At 42.5% G+C, this 17,823-nt stretch overlaps 2 protein-coding genes across 9 annotated transcripts in view; both read left to right on the top strand.

The window, feature by feature from the left end:
* Positions 1-17,823, top strand: part of SMPD2 (sphingomyelin phosphodiesterase 2) — a 612,478-nt gene that overhangs the window by 247,144 nt on the left and 347,511 nt on the right. The gene's annotated exons all lie outside the window — the stretch shown is intronic.
* NOSIP (nitric oxide synthase interacting protein) overlaps positions 1-17,823 on the top strand; it is a 112,027-nt gene that overhangs the window by 57,062 nt on the left and 37,142 nt on the right. For 6 of the 7 annotated variants that reach the window (XM_068119467.2, XM_078778120.1, XM_068119461.2 and 3 more), the window contains 2 exons: positions 3,283-3,430; positions 3,630-3,751. In XM_068119467.2, the coding sequence (XP_067975568.1) occupies positions 3,283-3,430; positions 3,630-3,751 (270 nt within the window). The remainder of the gene's footprint in view (positions 1-3,282; positions 3,431-3,629; positions 3,752-17,823) is intronic. The other variant, XM_078778113.1, reaches the window with a different exon arrangement.

Below are 17,823 nucleotides of genomic sequence, written 5' to 3'. Positions count from 1 at the left end.
CATTAAAGGGGAACCCAAAACGCTCAGACCACATCGACGCCTTGATACCCTACAAAATAGATATGATGTCTTTTTCCGATTTGTGATTTATAAAATGGGTAATTTTGCGATTAAAAGTCGAAATCTCCTTCTTCTCATAAGAGGTAGCGTCACCTAGTGAAAGCACCACTTCCGTATTGTCTACCAATAACATCAACAAACGATTTAACTCAAATGGCGAATAATTTTCGAATTGCTACAAATATGCCTAATTGATGCGTCCTTGGTGGTTGTAGAAATACAAACCAAGAAGGGTTCATGCTACACCAATGGCCAAAAGATCTGAAGGTTTCCAGAAATTGGACGAGGTTTGTTCAAAACACCCATGTGGATGGGGCCTACAAAATGGTCGCTTTTGTGTTCGGAACATTTTACAGAGAGCTGTTATGAAACAACAGAGATGGCTACATCTTGTGCTTATTTGCCACGATTGAGAGAGGATGCCATTCCCACGATTAAGCGGAAGAAATAGCCATTGCACGAATCTGTAACACCTTCTCTGCCGAGTTACCAGCATATGGACACGGGCGATTTGAGTGGTGAATTGAACACCTGTATTGGTCTGCTAGTGACTGAACTCGCCTTGCTAGATGTGCTGCCTAACATTGCCGCCACCTTGCCCTACACATCTGAAGAGCTTAAAATCCTAGAAGCCATTGTCTCCGACGCCATCTATCTATAATTCCAGTAATCTCTGTGTGTCTGTGTGTCTGTGTGTCTGTGACCGCTGTTTCTCGACAACCACGGGTCCGATATACTTTTAACTTGCCAGGTATATTGCTGGGGACCCGAGGATGTGCCTTTTCAAGGTTTCATATTAATCGGACAATTACTTACCGAGCTATGTCCAAAAAACGATTCAACCAATCAGAGAGCAGCGAGCTATCACGTGTGCCGAACGTGGCGATCAGACTCTGCCTCGGACGGCACATTTGACAGCGTATTCATTTATTTCACGTTGGAAAACTATGTTGCCGTTAAACTATGTTTTAAAACGAATTCAAACTGCGATTAAATTAAAACGATTCATCGTAACTGCGATTTGCGAACTTCCGGACAGTGAAGACTGTCCGGCAGCACGCTTTCCGGCAGCCAATCACAGAACGCTTTGTTGCGTAGGCGTGGCCGATGTGAGACGAGCGGAGCTGAGCGCGTTACGAGCTGACCGCCATTACGGTACGTAATTCGATTTCTTATGCGCATTATTTCTCCCAATTCAGTCAGAGCGAAGGGCGGAAGCGAAGAGCGTTGTTTTTTTTGTTTACGGGCGTACGGGCGGGGTAGAGCGTACGGGTAGCGTTTTTTTTTTTTTTTTGGCAAGGAACGGGCACCCACGTACGGGCAATGCCCTAGTTACGTCAACTCCGATATCCCATAAACTACCACCCAAAGAAGATTCAAATTCAGTACGATCGGCATTCAAGAAAAGAGAGAGAATGAGGGTTAGCATATCGTGTGTGTGTGTGTGTGTGTGTGTGTGTGTGTGTGTGTGTGTTTGTGTGTGTGTGTGTGTTGTGTGTGTGTGTGTGTGTGTGTGTGTGTGTGTGTGTGTGTGTGTGTGTGTGTGTGTGTGTGTGTGTGTGTGTGTGTGTGTGTGTGTGTGTGTGTGTGTGTGTGTGTGTGTGTGTGCGCGCATGCGCCCATTATGTTCGTGTGCAGATATAGATAGAAAGAAAACCTTGCACTGCAATATATAAAGATGATATCTCCACAGGTGATGCAGGAAATACAATCGAGCAGCATATCCATATCCCCTGATTCCTAATTTAGAGGTCTGACTTTTACACACATTCCTCCAAAAGTGTTTCTATCACTAATCTCGTCTCCAATAGCTTCTTCACACTCCCACTTATCCGTTTCAACATACTGAGAACCTTCAGAGTTGCTAATGATGGAGGAATCAGTATTGGAATCCGAGCTCGGAATACACTGTTTCTCTATGGAAGTCGCCATTTGGATTCAGGTGAGATCAGGATGTGACGTCACTGGTGAAATCAAAATCGACATTCTAGGGCTATTTTCGACATTGTAATTGGCCAAAACAATACGAAAAAAATTCCCTTCAAATTAGACCGTGATTAATGATTTTAAATGGTTTTCAGAAAAAAAAAATTGCGATTGGGTTCCCCTTTAAATACCGTACATGATTTTAAAAGCTTTGATGCACTCGGCAACACCTGGAACAGTGGAAGATGTACCAGGAAATAAATACAGTAGGTTTTAACTTTTAACCTTCAGCAAGCGAGCACCATATGAGCAATTGCGTTTTTATTTGTCCTCACGGCTGTTTTTCAAACAATTGGTTATTTTATATGAATTGGATGTGCTTTAGCTCGTGCCAATTACCGGTACGGCGATTGGCAATAGTGATACCAGCCCATGCCAATTACCGGTACAGTGATCGGCAATAGCGATACCAGCCCGTGCCAATTATGGTTATGGCGATCCAAGATAAGGATACCGGCTTGTGTCGATTACCGGTACGGTGATCTGCGATAGTGATACAGACCTGTGCCAATTACTGGTACGGCGATCCGTGATATCGATACTGGCCTGTGTCGATTACAGATATGGCGATCCGTGATATCGATACTGGCCTGGGAGTGAGGGTTTGGAATTTGGCGACTCCCTTTTCAACCATGTTGTGCCTGCAGGGAGCCGGGATCTGTGAGATCTAGTGACATGCTGAATACAACATCTTTGTGGACGGCTTTAGTGGGGGAAAAGGGAGGTGCCCATGGATTGATGGGTTTTGCTGGTTCTGGCCCATTGAGGAGGACACGCATGCGCACACAGGGAGGGAGGCCTGAGATTTGGTGGACCCGAGTGGAAGGGGGACTTGAGATTTGGCGGACTCGAGTGGCAGGGAGACTTGAGATTTGGTGGGCCCGAGTGGAAGTGGGGGGTGGGGGGGGCTGATATTTTGCAGACCTAAGTGGAAGGGGGCCTGAGATTTGGCGGAACGGCATGGAGGGGGGAAGGGGGGTGTGGGGCCTGAGATTTGGCAAACATGAGTGGATGGAGGGCCTGAGAAAGCGAGGACCGTTGGCGATGATGAATGCACGCACACACACATGTGCATGGGTCATGGTTTGCAAGTACACATGCACACACACACACACACACACACACACATACACACACAGATACACACACTGTATCATTTTATGAAGATGGCTTGATAAGTGACTTAATTTGAAGATTATGACTTAATTTTGCTTTAGAAATGCCCATTTTGTACAGGCATATGAGAAGCAGAAGAAGGAGAAGGCGTCTGAATTGAAAGAGTTGGCCAAGGCAGAGCATGAGTCCAAGATAAAGTCCTTTTTGGAAAGGGAAAACTCCATTGTTTCCAAACCCTTGAACACCTTTGTCTCCAAAAACACTGCAGGTTAGGCTTCTAAAAACTGTTTTGTTAGAAGGAAAGATCAGCAGTGTTTGTAACTTGACATGTATAACATTGTCCTATATTGTAATAGCAATCCATGAGATAACATAATGTTGTCTTCAATGGGAAAAATGCAAATCTGGAAGTTAATTTTATCCTGTGGACATTATTGATGTTTAACTTGCACTACGTGTTACTACAGACTCCACAAATGCGGAAGCTGGCAGCAGCCGAGGAAAGGAAGAATCAAAGCTTAAAGACCTGCCGAGCTTTTGGGTCCCATCACTCACTCCTGCAGCCAAAGCCGCTGAGCTGAAAAAGCCTGCAAGTGTTTTTATACATCCTCTACACTCTACAGCTTATCATATACAGTCGTGGCCAAAAATATTGGCACCCTTTTTGGTACCAGAAAATTGTTGAAATTAATAAATCTTTTGCTATCCACATATGTATTTTTTTTTTTGTTTGCAGTGGAACAAAAGAAAAAAATCTGAAAAAATTACTGAATCTTAGCTTATTCCGCACAGAAATCCTAAAATGGCCCGGACAATATTATTGGCACCTTTTAGTAGTTGGTCGAAATAATTAGATTTCAAGCAGGTGATTCTCCTTTACTTTGGAAATGAACTCACCCGTGGTGAGTTGCAGGTGCCAGCAATATAAAAATCACTCACTCAACCAGTTTGAATGGAGAAAAGGGGTCATTCTGCTGTTTTGTGTCGCTGTGTGTTCCGCAATGAGCATGGAGAAAAGAAAGAAAACCAGAGAATTGTCTGAGTAGGTCAGACACAAGATTGTAGCCAAGCATTGACAATCTCAAGGCTACAAGTCCATCTCCAAAGACCTTGATGTTCCTGTGTCCACCGTACACGATGTTATCAGGAAGTTTAAGGAAGGCCCATGGCACTGTAGCCAACCTCCCTGGACGTGGCCACAAGATAAAACCTAATCGAATATTGCAGTGAAGGATTGTTTGAATGGTGAAGAAAGCACCTCGATCGACTGCCAAACAGATTCAAGCTGAACTTCTGACACAAGGTATGACAGGTTCAACTCGGACCATCCATCGCCAACTCAATGAAAGTGGGTTCTATGGGATGACACCCAGGAGGACCCCACTGCTGAGAGAGAGACATAAGAAAGCCCGTCTGTAGTTTGCCAAAACACACCTGAACAAGCCAAAAAAATTCTGTGGACAGATGAGATATTTTTGATAAAGCACATCATCTCTGTGTTTACAGAAAGCAAAATGAGGCCTTCAAAGAAAAGAACACCTTCCCTACAGTCAAACATGGAGGAGGTTTAGTGATGCTTTGGGGTTGCTGTGCTGCCTCTGGCACTGGGTGCCTTGAATGTGTGCATGGCATCATGAAATCAGGAGATAACCAAGGCATTTTGGAGCGCAATGTTCAATCCAGTGTCAGAAAGCTGGGTCACCGTCGAAGGTCATGGGTCTTGCAGCCGGACAATGACCCCAAACACACTTCAAAAAGCACCCAGGAATGGTTCAAGACAAAATGCTGGACTATTCTGAAGTGACCAGCAATTAGTCCAGTTGTAATTCCCATTGAACACATGTGGGGAGATCTGAAAACAGCAGTTGGGAGAAGGCACCCTTCAAATCTGCGAGAACTGGAGCAGTTTGCACAAGAAGAGTGGGCCAAACGGCCAGTAGAGAGGTGTAGGAAGCTCATTCATGGCTATAGGAAGCGCTTGACTGCAGTTATTTTGTCCAAAGGATGTGCTACCAAATATTAAGTCTCGGGTGTCAATAATTTTGTCAATGCCATTTCTTTTTATTTTCTGATTTAAAAGGATATATTAAGTTCTGAATCAAAAACAAAGAGTCTGTAATATTAACAGTGAAATAAAGAATTGTGGAGACCAAATACTTTTGTCAATTTCAACTTATTTTTTGGAGAAAATTGTGAGTTATTTTTTAAAAGTGCAAGGGTGCCAATATGTTTGTCCACGACTGTATAAACTTTCCCTGCAACCATCTCATTCAACTCATTGGAAGTCTACCTCCTTCAACCCCTTTTCTCCTTGACTATCGTATTTTAAAACTTGTCGTCACTCATAATGGAATGGATGATTGGTCTCCAGTTGTTCTGTGTCAAAAGGCATGTGTTGCTCTGCATTGGCGGGTAGGTAGAACAATGACTGGAATCAACAGAACATTTATCGAGGTATGTCAACTGCTGTGGGAAGAAAGGGGAAGTTGACATTTCAGGCATTAACCCTTAGTTGGAGCAAAAAAAGAAAGGGTAATTTTTGCTCCGACAAAGGTTTATAGCCAAAACGTCAGTTTCTTGCTTCAAACTTTGCTTGGCATGCTTGGATCAATGTTCTGTTGATTTCGTCCATTGTTCTCTCATGTTGAATGGTTCTTCGTACTTCGTTAGTCTTTCAGACCAGTTTTCTTTTCAATAATTCGTTGCTGTTTGCTTTGTTTTTTGTTTTTTTAAGTGTTTGTTGTATACAAAATCTAAACTCATAGAAAGTGAAGTGACAAAGGGCATACAAGTGAGGCACTCACAAAAGGATTGTGGGATAACAAGGAAATTAATAAATAGGTAAAAGGGGAGAGAGGAAATGGAAGGAAACAGAAACCTACAAGAAGAGATAGGGTTCGGGTGGTTAACAAGGGTTGGAACTGTTGCAGGTAGTGATAGAGTACAATATGTGATGGTAGTGGACCTGCAACTTGAAGCCCTGGCATGAAGAGTGGGATTGGACAGCCTCAGTAAGTCAATTCCGCATATGGGAGGAAAGCTGAACAAAAGAGTTGAGGTGTGCAGTAAGCCTAGATTTGGGGAGTTTAACAAGGTGGCATGTTACAAATTATTACTTGCGAAAATTGAAGATTTTTCAAGTATATTGGTTGGTCTTGTGCGTTATTCTGTCTGTCTGTGTCTGTCTGTTTGTCTGTATGTCAGTCGCCTACAGGTCACTATTTTCAACCGACCTTCACGAAACTTCACCAAATGGTAGACTTGGTCATAAGCAAGAAGCCTATTGTTTTTGGGGTCAAAAGGCCAAAAGGCCAACATAGGCCTAATTTCTAAAATCCTCAATTTTCATCCGATTGACTTAAAATTTTAAAGAGGATTTGCATATATGGTCACTGAATTCAACCACCAACTATTTTTGAGATCAACATAGGCCAAAAGGTCAACATTGGCCGAATTTCTATAAAATCCTCAATTTTCATCACATGAACTTGAATTTTGAAGAGGATTTGCCTATCTGGACACTGAATTCAACCACCAAGTATTTTTGAAGTCAACATAGCCCAAATTTCTGAAATCCTCAATTTTCATCCGATTGATTTGAAATTTTAAGAGGAGTTGTTTATCTGGTCACTGAATTCAACCACCAAGTATTTTTGAGGTCAACATAGCCCAAATTTCTGAAATCCTCAATTTTCATCCGATTGACTTAAAATTTTAAGAGGATTTCCATAGCTGGTCATTGAATTCAACCCCAACTATTTTTTAGGTCAACATAGGCCAAAAGGTCAACATAGGCCAAATTTCTAAAATCCTCAATTTTCATTAGTTTGACTTGAAATTTTAAGAGGATTTGCATACCTGGTCACTGAATTGAACCACCAATTATTTTTGAGGTCATCATAGGCCAACAACTTATTTTAGGGATTTCACATGTATCTTGCTATGCATGACATATTTCTTGTTTACCCATCTGTTAGGACGTGTATTGGTACAGTGTGAGCTTAATGCTTGTATGTCTGAGGTTTGATACAGAATTTATTGGATAATCATGTATGACTGTGTCGGGGTGAGATGTTTATTCTAAAAGTTTATTTGTGTAAAAGGATGACTTGTTACAATGTTGAAGTTAGTCTTTAACCTGTGTAGAAAGATCGCCAGGATGCGAGAGATTTCTGGTTACTTCCAGGTTTAGAATTGACTTGCAAATGCAAGCAGCTTGCAGAAGGAGGGACCGTCATGAGTATTCTCTTTTCGAGGATATATACCTGGGAAGGAAAGTAGAAAGGGGATGGTGAAAGTGTCTAATGCCTCTGAGATGAAGGTGGTCTAATGCCGAATTTGAACCATGTACTAGAGGAGACCATTTGTTGCTTGCACGTGGCAAAAAGCTTTTGCTCGTTTGCAGTGCCTGTATCAATTCTCTTGCTGGAGCCAGAAGGCAGATGGTCTTACGTGTGAGTCTTGAGGGACACAGGTAGCAGCAGAGTCATGGTAAAGAATGTATTTGTGAAGGAAGACCTTTACCTCCGGTAGTGCAGTTATATGCTGTAGATTGACAATGCAGTATGGAGGTTCCACTAGTTAATATTGAGATATGTACTCTTTATCTGACAGTTGTAGTCAAATCACATTACCTCTCAGAGGCACCTATGATTTGAGAGTTGGCAACATATCTGGAGCTATTGCGCCAGTCGATCTGAACCCAGTGTAGCAAGAGACTGGCTTGTGACCACTCTGGCACAGGCACAGAAGTCTAATCAGTTTACTACCCTTGTGGTGTCACCGAAGTCTAAATGCCTCGTTGTGGACAAGGGCATCTGGTCAGGATGCAGCTTGGGGACGTAATGGTCCACAGATCCCATGTATGTACCAATAAAAGGGAAGAAATTCGTGTAATTCCAGGAGACTGGTTGGTTCTCTTTCTGTTGTTTACTGTATGGAGGATGTGGCAACACAATCCACCCGCTATTGGAAATTTCTTCCATGGTTCTCAGACTGGTGTGGGGTAGAGCATTGTCGTATATGCTAAAACATCGTGCATGTGCCTGTGTAGTCGAACACGGTGCAGACGTGCACCAAGTTTCTGCAATATGTTCACGTACGACTCTGAATTTTTGGTGGTTCCTTTTAGCATGATGTCCACAAAGATAATCCCCTCCATGTCCCAGAAAACAGTCGCCACTACTTTACCGGTTGAGGGTGCAGCCTTGAACTTCTTTTTCATGGAAAATTTGCAAAATGCCACTCCTTCGATTGTCGCTTTTCTCTGGTTAGAAGTGGTGCTACCAGGTTTCGTCTCCCATCATGATGCATGCCAGAAATTTCTGTCCATCATCAAACCACGCAAGCAGTTCCGAACTAATGGTGTCGCGCTGCTCCTGGTGTACATCTGTCAATTGTCGAGGAATGCACCCAGCGCAAACCGTTGCATAGCCCAACTGTTTCACGATTATGCATATGCTTGCTTCACCAATGCCCAGTTGGAGTGAGAGTTCTCTACCAGTTATGCGCCTATCTGCCATAATGATGTCCACCTTTTCTACATTGGCATCTGTCTGTACTGATCGTGGCAGACGTTATCCGCTTGGCCCATCGAGCAACTGTGCTGCGGTCGACATCATTGTCCCCATACGCCTTTTGTAGTCACTTTTGGTTGCTTCCAATAGTTTCCTTTTCACACACAGATAATCAAATAACAGCACATTGCTTCTGACTGACATCCATAGGGGCAGCCATGTTTGATGATTGCTGCAGCAACGCCACATGTGGGAAGACAATTCAATTATCATATTATGAGGTGGGAAAGATGTTGTAAAACAAGTTGTAATACACTGTACAAGTAACAATGCTATAGAATAAATATAGTGCCGTAAAGAAAATTGTGGGCCATTACTTTTTGAGTGACTCGTAAATCTGAGGGCGACTCAAGGTGCGCCACGCCGCCAAGTGAGGCATCGATTCCACTCTGACAACAAGTGCTGGAGATTGCCCATGATTCAAGGACGGGTCCCATAGGACATCTGACAAGATCTTCCATAATTTATGTCTGCTGGAATTGTTACTGGAATTGTGACATGGAGTTACTGGAAGATTGTGTCTTCTGGAGGAACTGAGAAGATCGGAGGGCTGATAGAGGGAATGAGAGTGGAAGAAGGGTTGTTAAAAACAAACAGCCCACGAACCTGTCCATGATCTGCGAGCAACAGACCTTGTGCTTCTCTCATCATGGGAAATGCCAATTAATTTGATAGCTCCAGGATCTATAAAATCTCGGAGAGATGGTTGTGATGCTTGGTCACCAGCCCATAGGCAAGAGCAGTACTTCAATGAACTATGGACAAAGACCTTGTAAAAGCTGTAAGTGGTTCTGATTATTATTTATTTCAAGGAATGTATTTGGACAATGGAATGTATGGACAAAGACCCAGTCTGTGGCTGATTGGCTGATGGTGAGGACAAGAAATGCAAGAGATTGAACCTCTTCAAGTGCCTGACCATGGAAAGAGGTAAGTGGAATAATTTGACGATCCTGGAGTGACCTGGAGTAGATTAGACTGAATATGAGGACATTTTTGTGAGATTTGTTATGGATAAAATATCAAATTCCATTTGTCAGCTTGGCATCTAATCAAGCCACATCAGGAAAGTGTGATGCAGCTTTTCCTGCCTGTCAGGAGGATGGGGGTACTGTACGGTATAATGTGTATTTCCAGAGCATTGGACAGGACGTTCATGTATATGACGAAGAAGACTGGGCCAAACACTGCCTTAGGCCACTCTCGCTTCCACTGAAAAAGGAAAGGCAAGTACTCTGTTGAGAGCAACATGTTGACTGTACAAGTGGAGGACGTCAGAAAGCCTGGTGTGAAGGCAGCCTTGTATGCCACAGTTAGTGAGCTATGCAAGTCCAGCAGGACGTCAGACCTTTGATTGTCACGCCCTCAGAGACCCTGGATTGTCACGCACTCCAGGATCGGTGGGCCTCCAGGATTGTCTTGCCCCTGGGGCCCCAAGCTCTCGATGCGATTGGAGCCTTCAGGGTATTGGAGCCCTGTGGTCTCGACTCCCACAGAGCCCCCAGGGTCTCAGAACCCCTGGGATTTCGTGTCTGCAATGTCCTTTATCATTGTCTTACTTAAAACTAGAAAGCATCGGAAAATGCAAAGCCTGTCCACACGTCTGTTTGTATTCAGCCATCTGAATACAAACCTTATAGCTTGTAGCTTTTGCTTGTAGCTTTTGATTTGTGAACCAATTCAGTCACCCAATATACAAACTATTAAAATTTCAGGTGAATAGGATGAAAATTGATGATTTTAGGTGATGCTGAACTTTAACCTTTTGACCTTTTGACAAAATTATTTATTTGTCTTCTCCATATTATCATAATAAAGCTTTATTGAAAATTTGATGACAAAACTCAAATGGTAAATTGAAATTTCAGGTCAATTGGATAAAAATTGATGATTTTATGCGACACTGACCTTTGACCTTTTGACAGAATTATTAATTTGCCTTCTCTGTATTATCATAATCAAGCTTTGGTGAAAATTTGATGACAAACCTCAAATGGTAAAAAAAGTTATGGCCTGAACAGACAGACAGATACACAGAAGTGATTACAAAACCCCATCTTGCTGTGCACGGGACCGGCTAAAATACTACATCATTGCATGAATCGATATATGTTGAAACTATGATAGAAATTTCACTAATGTACCGTAAAACATTACGGAGTTATGCATGACCGAGGTTCAATGACCTCAGCGGGCCTCACTGACTTGCATCCTGAATGACAATGCTGGGCTTTGGATTTTGAATTGTGGTTGAGCACAGTCCCCTCCTTCCCGAACTTCTTTATTCATTTGGGCATTGTTTGCTTTGACAGGGTTTCCCTGCAGTTGAAATTGATTTTGAACTTTTTTTGACTTTCCTTAAATGACTGCGATCAGAAGTAGATTTCTATTGAAAACATTTTCTGCTCATCTCTAATGTTAGGGTAATCATATTTAGGTCTATTGTTATGTACACCTTCCCAGCTATCCATACCTGGAATATGAAAGAGAAGTTGGTAAAAATGAAGTTGTAAGATAACAAAATTGGGTTAGGGTGGTGTCAGCATTTTTTGACCACCCTGTACTTATGGAGCTTACGTCTCAGATCACCTGACTAATCATATTAATACAATTGTTTTGTGTACGAATTGATTTCTGTCATTTACAAGAGATGTTGGCTTGTCACAGATGAAAATGTTGATTTTTTAAAAATATTTTTTTATTCTATAAAATCATAACAGCAGTGTAACCAATTGCTAATAGATTTAACGTATTACACATCCACTAAGATGGCTTTTCTCATATATTCATAGAGTTCGTAGCTTTAGGTATTTGCAAGTACCTGCAGTGTAGAGTGTGGAATCTCTCATCAAAGGGATCCGTTTTGAATCCGTACCTTCACTCATTAGCTTTGAAGTTCGCTTGGGAATGCAGGAACATCCAACATCATTCGTCTTTGATATTTCTGCAAATTGGTTGCATGGTTTACTTCTCTTTTCTTTGTGGATCCTTCTTTCCTACTAAAGTTGAGAAGATCCTAAAGTTAGATACTGTCTTTGTGAGACATCAATGCGTGTGCCGTTGACTCACTGACCTCACAATCCTTGGTTGGACGTTAAATATCTCACAGTGTCCTTCGCGAAGAGTAGTTGAGCTGTCACCAGCGCCCTGAACAATTACAAATTCCTGTCCTAACCTACAGAGGGTGTTGCATCAGCGGCACAACCATGCCCTCAGCCAATGTTGCTGCTTGCAACCATATGCTGCATTTGTAAAAAAGAAGAAAAAGAACTTCTTTTTTTTTACTGCAAAGGCCTTGGTCTCCATTTCCTCCCTTCCCTGACGCACCTTTTCGCCCATCACATATCTCTAGCTCTCTGCAGTACATGGACTTCTCTCCCACTAAGGTTGAGAAGTTCCAAGTCAATCCTGACATCCCCACAGCTGGTCCCAGTAGCATTATCACTGTAATCCTGAACAACTGTGCTTTGGCCCTGTCCTCTTGACTTTCTTACTCTTCAAGTCTTTTTCAAATGGTCTCCTGCCTTCACCTGAGAAAGCAAATGTCATCACTATTGAAAATAAGTGTTCCAAACAAACTTTATGATTCACCAAATTACAGATCGGTCAGCATTCTCCCCATTATTAGCATTGCTGAAGACCTCGGGTAATATCTCTCATCCAACTCTATAATCTCTGATAAACAGTTCAGCTTCCACCTCAGCTCTTCTACCATGGACATGTGGCTTCTTTTTAACCCAACAATGGATGACAATGACAACAATTGCCTGTCATCCTTCCGAGGTCGGCAAATTGAGTACCAGCTTGCTGGGATGAATGATCACGATGTGTACCCCGATTTAGAATAGGTACACCGTATCCCTGCGCATCGTAAGAGCGTGACCAAGGGTTGGCGTCAGGAAGGGCATCCGGCCATAAAAACATTGCCTCAAGCAGGGAACCATGATTGTCATGGGGCCCGCAAGGCTAACCCCCGCTATAGCGGGGAAAATGGCCTTAAAACGATCATTCATATATATTCATTGGATGAATGCACTACTGTAAATCTCAAAAGAGATATCAGGGCAATCTATCTGGATATCTTTTGTTTTCTCTGTTGTCTGTAACCCAGCCTGACTTTCCAAGCTGTCTGCTAATGGTATACAGGGGACACTTATTGAATGGTTATCATATTTTACTCTGAGTCGAAACAAGTGGTAGCTCTTTATGGCATTCTGTCTCAAGATCTCCCTCTTGAAGCTAGACAGCATTTTGGGACTGATATTATGCTTGGTACCTCTCCGCTTTCCACTGGGACTTATCAATGACCTCTCCGCTTCCCTGGATTATCCTCTGTACAATTAGTTGGATTAATCCATCGTGTATACAACAGTACACCACACTTCTCAAAGGCAGACTGCTTCAACATCCATCTCTGCAGAACTGGAAAAATAAGTTTTTCGTCAGCACCTGGAAGATTGTCAGCTACCAGTAAAATGTCATGCTCTAATTTCTGCCCTTTACAATTAAGAACAAGAAAGATCAATCATAGATTGCAGACCCTCGCCAGGACGTGCTTGTGTGGTGTATTTTGTGTGGTGTTTATTAGCTGCTGTTTTTGTGTGGTTTATTGATGACATAGATATATGTTCAATCCAATATGGCTGCCAAACCAACCCATGACATTGTCAATTTAATTCTCCTGTACAATCTTTGTGTAGACTGTAGATCATGCTCAAGAATTTCAAACTGACCAGATCAAGCGTTCTACTTTTCTAATTATGACGTCATAATGAAGGCACCAATGACATCATCATCATGAATATATATTGTTTCTCGTGGGGAGTACTTGACTGAGCCATCTTTTCATTTTTTTCATGGAGTGGTATCGGAGATATGGAGGTGCAAAGTTTTTTGGTTTTTCCAAGATGGCGCCTGTACCACGTGATCTATGACGTCATAATTATCATTTAAAAATTCTACAGGAGGAGGTGCTCCTATAGTGAAAATTTATTGTCAATCCTACCAACAGTTGCAGAGAAAAGCATGCTCATGTTCTGTGAGGACAGACAGACAGACAGAGACAAACAAACAAACAAATGGACCCAAATGCAATACCCTCCCTCTCCTCTGGCAAGGGTAACCAGCTTTTAAACCTCCCTCCCCCTTGGCCAATCTCTGACCAACCACTGGAAGAGATGCAGTTCCTGGAGCTCCAAAGCCTCACAATCTGTCACAACCTATCTTGGCCTAGCCACATCATGAAAATGGCTTTTAAGGCAGGATGATGCCTCAGTGTTCTCTGTGAGCAAAGAGCCAAGTCCACTTGGAGCCTCTTGGAGCTTATTTCAGTGTATTAGGCTTTCTTCTGAGTTATCTTTGGGTTTTAGTATACAGTAGGCCCCACTCTGGGCTGGTGCAGCTGCTTCCCTACTTGCTCCCTTGGATGTGACCAAGTCCAATGTTCTCTGTGTTATTGGCATATCTCAGCAGAAGTCCGAACCCCAATGTCTGTGTCTTGCCTACCATAGGCTAGTTGGTGGACTCGCAGTTTTCTCTTGCCTCACTTCTGGCCTCGTTCCACCTGCCCTCTTTCCCGTCAGTCCACTTTCAGTCTGCCCAAGATCACATGCATTTTCCCAGAATCCCACACCTTCCCAATTCTAAGCTGAATTCTCATCACTAATTCTTGATCCTTCTATTCTCTCTTCTTTGGAACAGACTCGCTGTGTCTGCTGTCTTGTGCCCTTTCCCCAGTCCAGTAAAAATGCTTCCCACCTTCACCTCCTGTTTTCTTCCATAATCACTCTGCTCTCTCGTACCCTTTCTGACCCCCTCCCACCACTTTGCTTTCTTCCACCCATGCTATGTATTTGTCTCCCCATTCCACTTTGAACCTTTTGTCAGTCTGTGAACCTCCTTCACTGTGTCGTTTTACTCCTCAATGAGTCGAAACCTCTGTATACAAAACATCTGCTGTGATGAAATACATAAAACATTTTTTTTGCAAAGTGATGGCTCTGTTTTATGTGGGGAAGAGTGGATTGAGAGGTTACAAAGTTGGGCATTGCTGGATAAATAGCAGCTATGTAATTTTGCCGATGTACCGTTTTTTGTGATGAATGCCCTCCGATGGTCATTGTACAAAAGGGGTTTTGTGTCATGGCTGATAAGAGCCGTGTTCGGGAGGTGAGGGGAACCTTGGAAAATGACTTACCAAGAGCAAAACAGCTGGAGATCAAAGTTTATTATTTGGCAAGCCATGTGTTCTATAACTTCCTGCTGTCCATGTTAAAATGTGTAAGCGGCAACAGATTTGCTAACCGAGGCATCTGGATGTGTTATTGGCCACTCAAACGTGGCCTTGGCCGTGTTGTTTGAAAGATTTCCTGAGCTTTTTGTTTTTTGTTTTTGTTACCATTTTTGATGCAAGTGCCAAAATCGTTTTACAATTTTTCTTAAGCTGTGGAAAAGCTTGTTTCCTTTTTGCCAATTAAAATTCTTCAAGTTGAAAAGCATTTTCTGTTTTCATTCATGGTTCTACCATTAGTCAGAGGTTCATCAAACAGTCCGTTTGTACTTGTAATGTGAACCTGGCCCACCCTGCTGTATTACCTTCTATCCCACTGTTTACAATTGTATGCAAATGTATTGTATTTGAGTTTGTGAATTAGTCACAATTTGGCTGCAGGTATATGACTTATCGGCTCAATCCGATGCCAGAAGTTCAGCAGAGTGGAACCCCGTTGGTATTTTGAATGGAGACCTCCATGGAAAGCTGAGTGGGATCGGTTGTGGGACAGCAAGGTAGTTCAGTTGGATGAGTGCTCACCTCGGAGCTGTCTGGTTCTTGATTTGTTGGTTTATTTATTTATTTCACCTGTGCAATCTGTCTGTCTGACTACATCTGCAGTGCTGGGCACTTCATCTTGGAGCATGTCGTCTTTCAGATGGAGACTGAATAGGCTGGTTGTCGTAGTGTTAACCTAGATTAAGGTTTTGGTGAAAATGTGGTTAAGCACGTAGAAGATAAACAAGTTGTTAGTCAGATGTGAATGGGACAGAGTCATGATGGGTCAGAATGAGATGTGTGGAAAGAGGAGGGAAAGGAGAAAAATCCTAGTTGTTGGTGACGGAGAAAGAGGAGAATAAAAGGTGCAATCCTTGAGTTGTACAGAGCGAGATTTATCTACCGGAAAGGTCCCGTTTACTACCATTAGTTGGTGGATGTTAAAGAGCCCATTGTGTCTAGTTTGTGACTTATAGGCGAGTTATCGCTGGCACCCTGAACCAATTATAAATTACTGCAACCTTTATTCAAAATTCAGGCTTGGCCAGCCAGGTCGGGAAAGATTTGGGCCAAAAAACATTTTTTCTGGCCAACCCCAAAAGAAGGTGGGAATTATTGATGCCTTTTAAAGAAGTAGTCATTGTAATCGCAGACTTTATCTCATTAAACTAACTTTTGGCCCACTATGTTACCAATGACAGTCAATAATGGTTTCTTTTATTTCGTTTGACCTCCATCAAAACTGTTTTGCCCAACTTCACTTCAATAATGCTGATCACAGTATTTGAACAATAGATGACACACGTCCTGCATTGATTTCAGTGCAGAGTCAGCCACGGTTTTTGTAATAAGGGTCATTTTGCTTGGTGTCTTGATAGAGTGCCGAGTCTCTGCCAGTGCTGTTCGCAGCTTGTGTGTCCGTGTTTGTGCTGGGGTGTGATATATAGCACCACTCGAAACTGCAGGTTAGTGGGATGTTTTGCTTGATTGTGGCCAAGTAGGTGGTCAGGGCTAAGGGGCAGGCTCTTGAAGCGGGCCACGGCCCGGGTTAATGAAGCATTGGCCCTGTAGAAACATGTCAAGCCCCTGCCTCCTCGCTCGATCTCCAACACAGAACCAATCGGCGGTGAACGCACTCATACTACTTCTTTGTTTGCACGTAAATGCAACCTTGGTTTGTGGCAAAGATGACTCCCTCACATAATACATACACTAGATAAACTCTCTTTTACATTTAAGTTTTCTAATTTATTTGCATTTCTGTTATATTCATGCAGATTGCTAAAAGGAAATTGCATCTTAGATCTTTCTCTTTCATTTACTTTGAGACTGAACGTAGGTAAATAATTTGGCATTGTTTGTTATTTCTTGTCTCGACTGAAAACTCCGTTGAAATCTGATATAATGCAAACCGCTCAACCTACAGCTTGTGCTTGATGGATCTGTTGAGCCAAGTGTGACTTTTGCAGACATTGATCCCTAGTGGTGGAGGTTTTTCCTTGGCCATGGCAGCGGCAGGGATGTTCTTTCTAGTGATCGGATCTATTTGTTTGAACGGCAAGAGTGACCGGCATCTGATAAACAGTACTGCTGGGACGGCCTCAGCCTAAGTCAGCATCTTTCTGGCTGGCCTACACTGATCTATTGCATGTAGACATCCTGCTGATAAAAATGCAGCTTGAGGACATCCATGCACATGCAAACCCTTGTTGGCCGATTCGGTGTGCCAATCTGAGTAAATAACTTGTAATGCCAGGATTTCAGGTTCATATCCCTTACACTGTGTAATTATAACTCTTCTCACGATATTCTCGTCCCACATGTAATACTTTATGTCGATGGGGAAAAAAAGCTCAACCTCATTGTATTTTTTTGCTTCCTCCAATTGGCACTGTACTAAATACCATTTGGAAGACACTGCAGAACTGTAAATTTTTCTCGGATTCAAAACAGTACATGACTGTCAAAGTGTCAGCTGCAATGATTTACTGGTGTCAATGGTGGGAAAATACCATGAAACAGTAGTAAAAGAAGTGGGTGGTAAGGATGAAAAGCGATGGGGAGGGGGTGGGGTTCATAAGAAATGCCCCTGGACCTGTAGTCGGTCGTGATATTTTTTTTATATTGTAGTCATGATTTTGTTGGAGTTCTGTCGAGATAAGTAAGACTCTGTAGTCGTGATTTTCTTTTTTACCACGTGTTAGAATCTTTCGAATTGTTTGTGTACATATTTGATACTTGGTACATGCAGTGTTACAAAGTTAACTTGCACGGATGAGGCAATACAATTGGCTAGTTCCAAAAACAACAATTTTT

Source organism: Myxine glutinosa, chromosome 1 (genome assembly GCF_964187855.1).
Source record: "Myxine glutinosa chromosome 1, kmMyxGlut1.1, whole genome shotgun sequence".
NCBI lineage: Eukaryota > Metazoa > Chordata > Myxini > Myxiniformes > Myxinidae > Myxine > Myxine glutinosa.
Note: the sequence above shows the minus strand (reverse complement) of the source record. Positions and strands in the feature narration are given on the sequence as shown.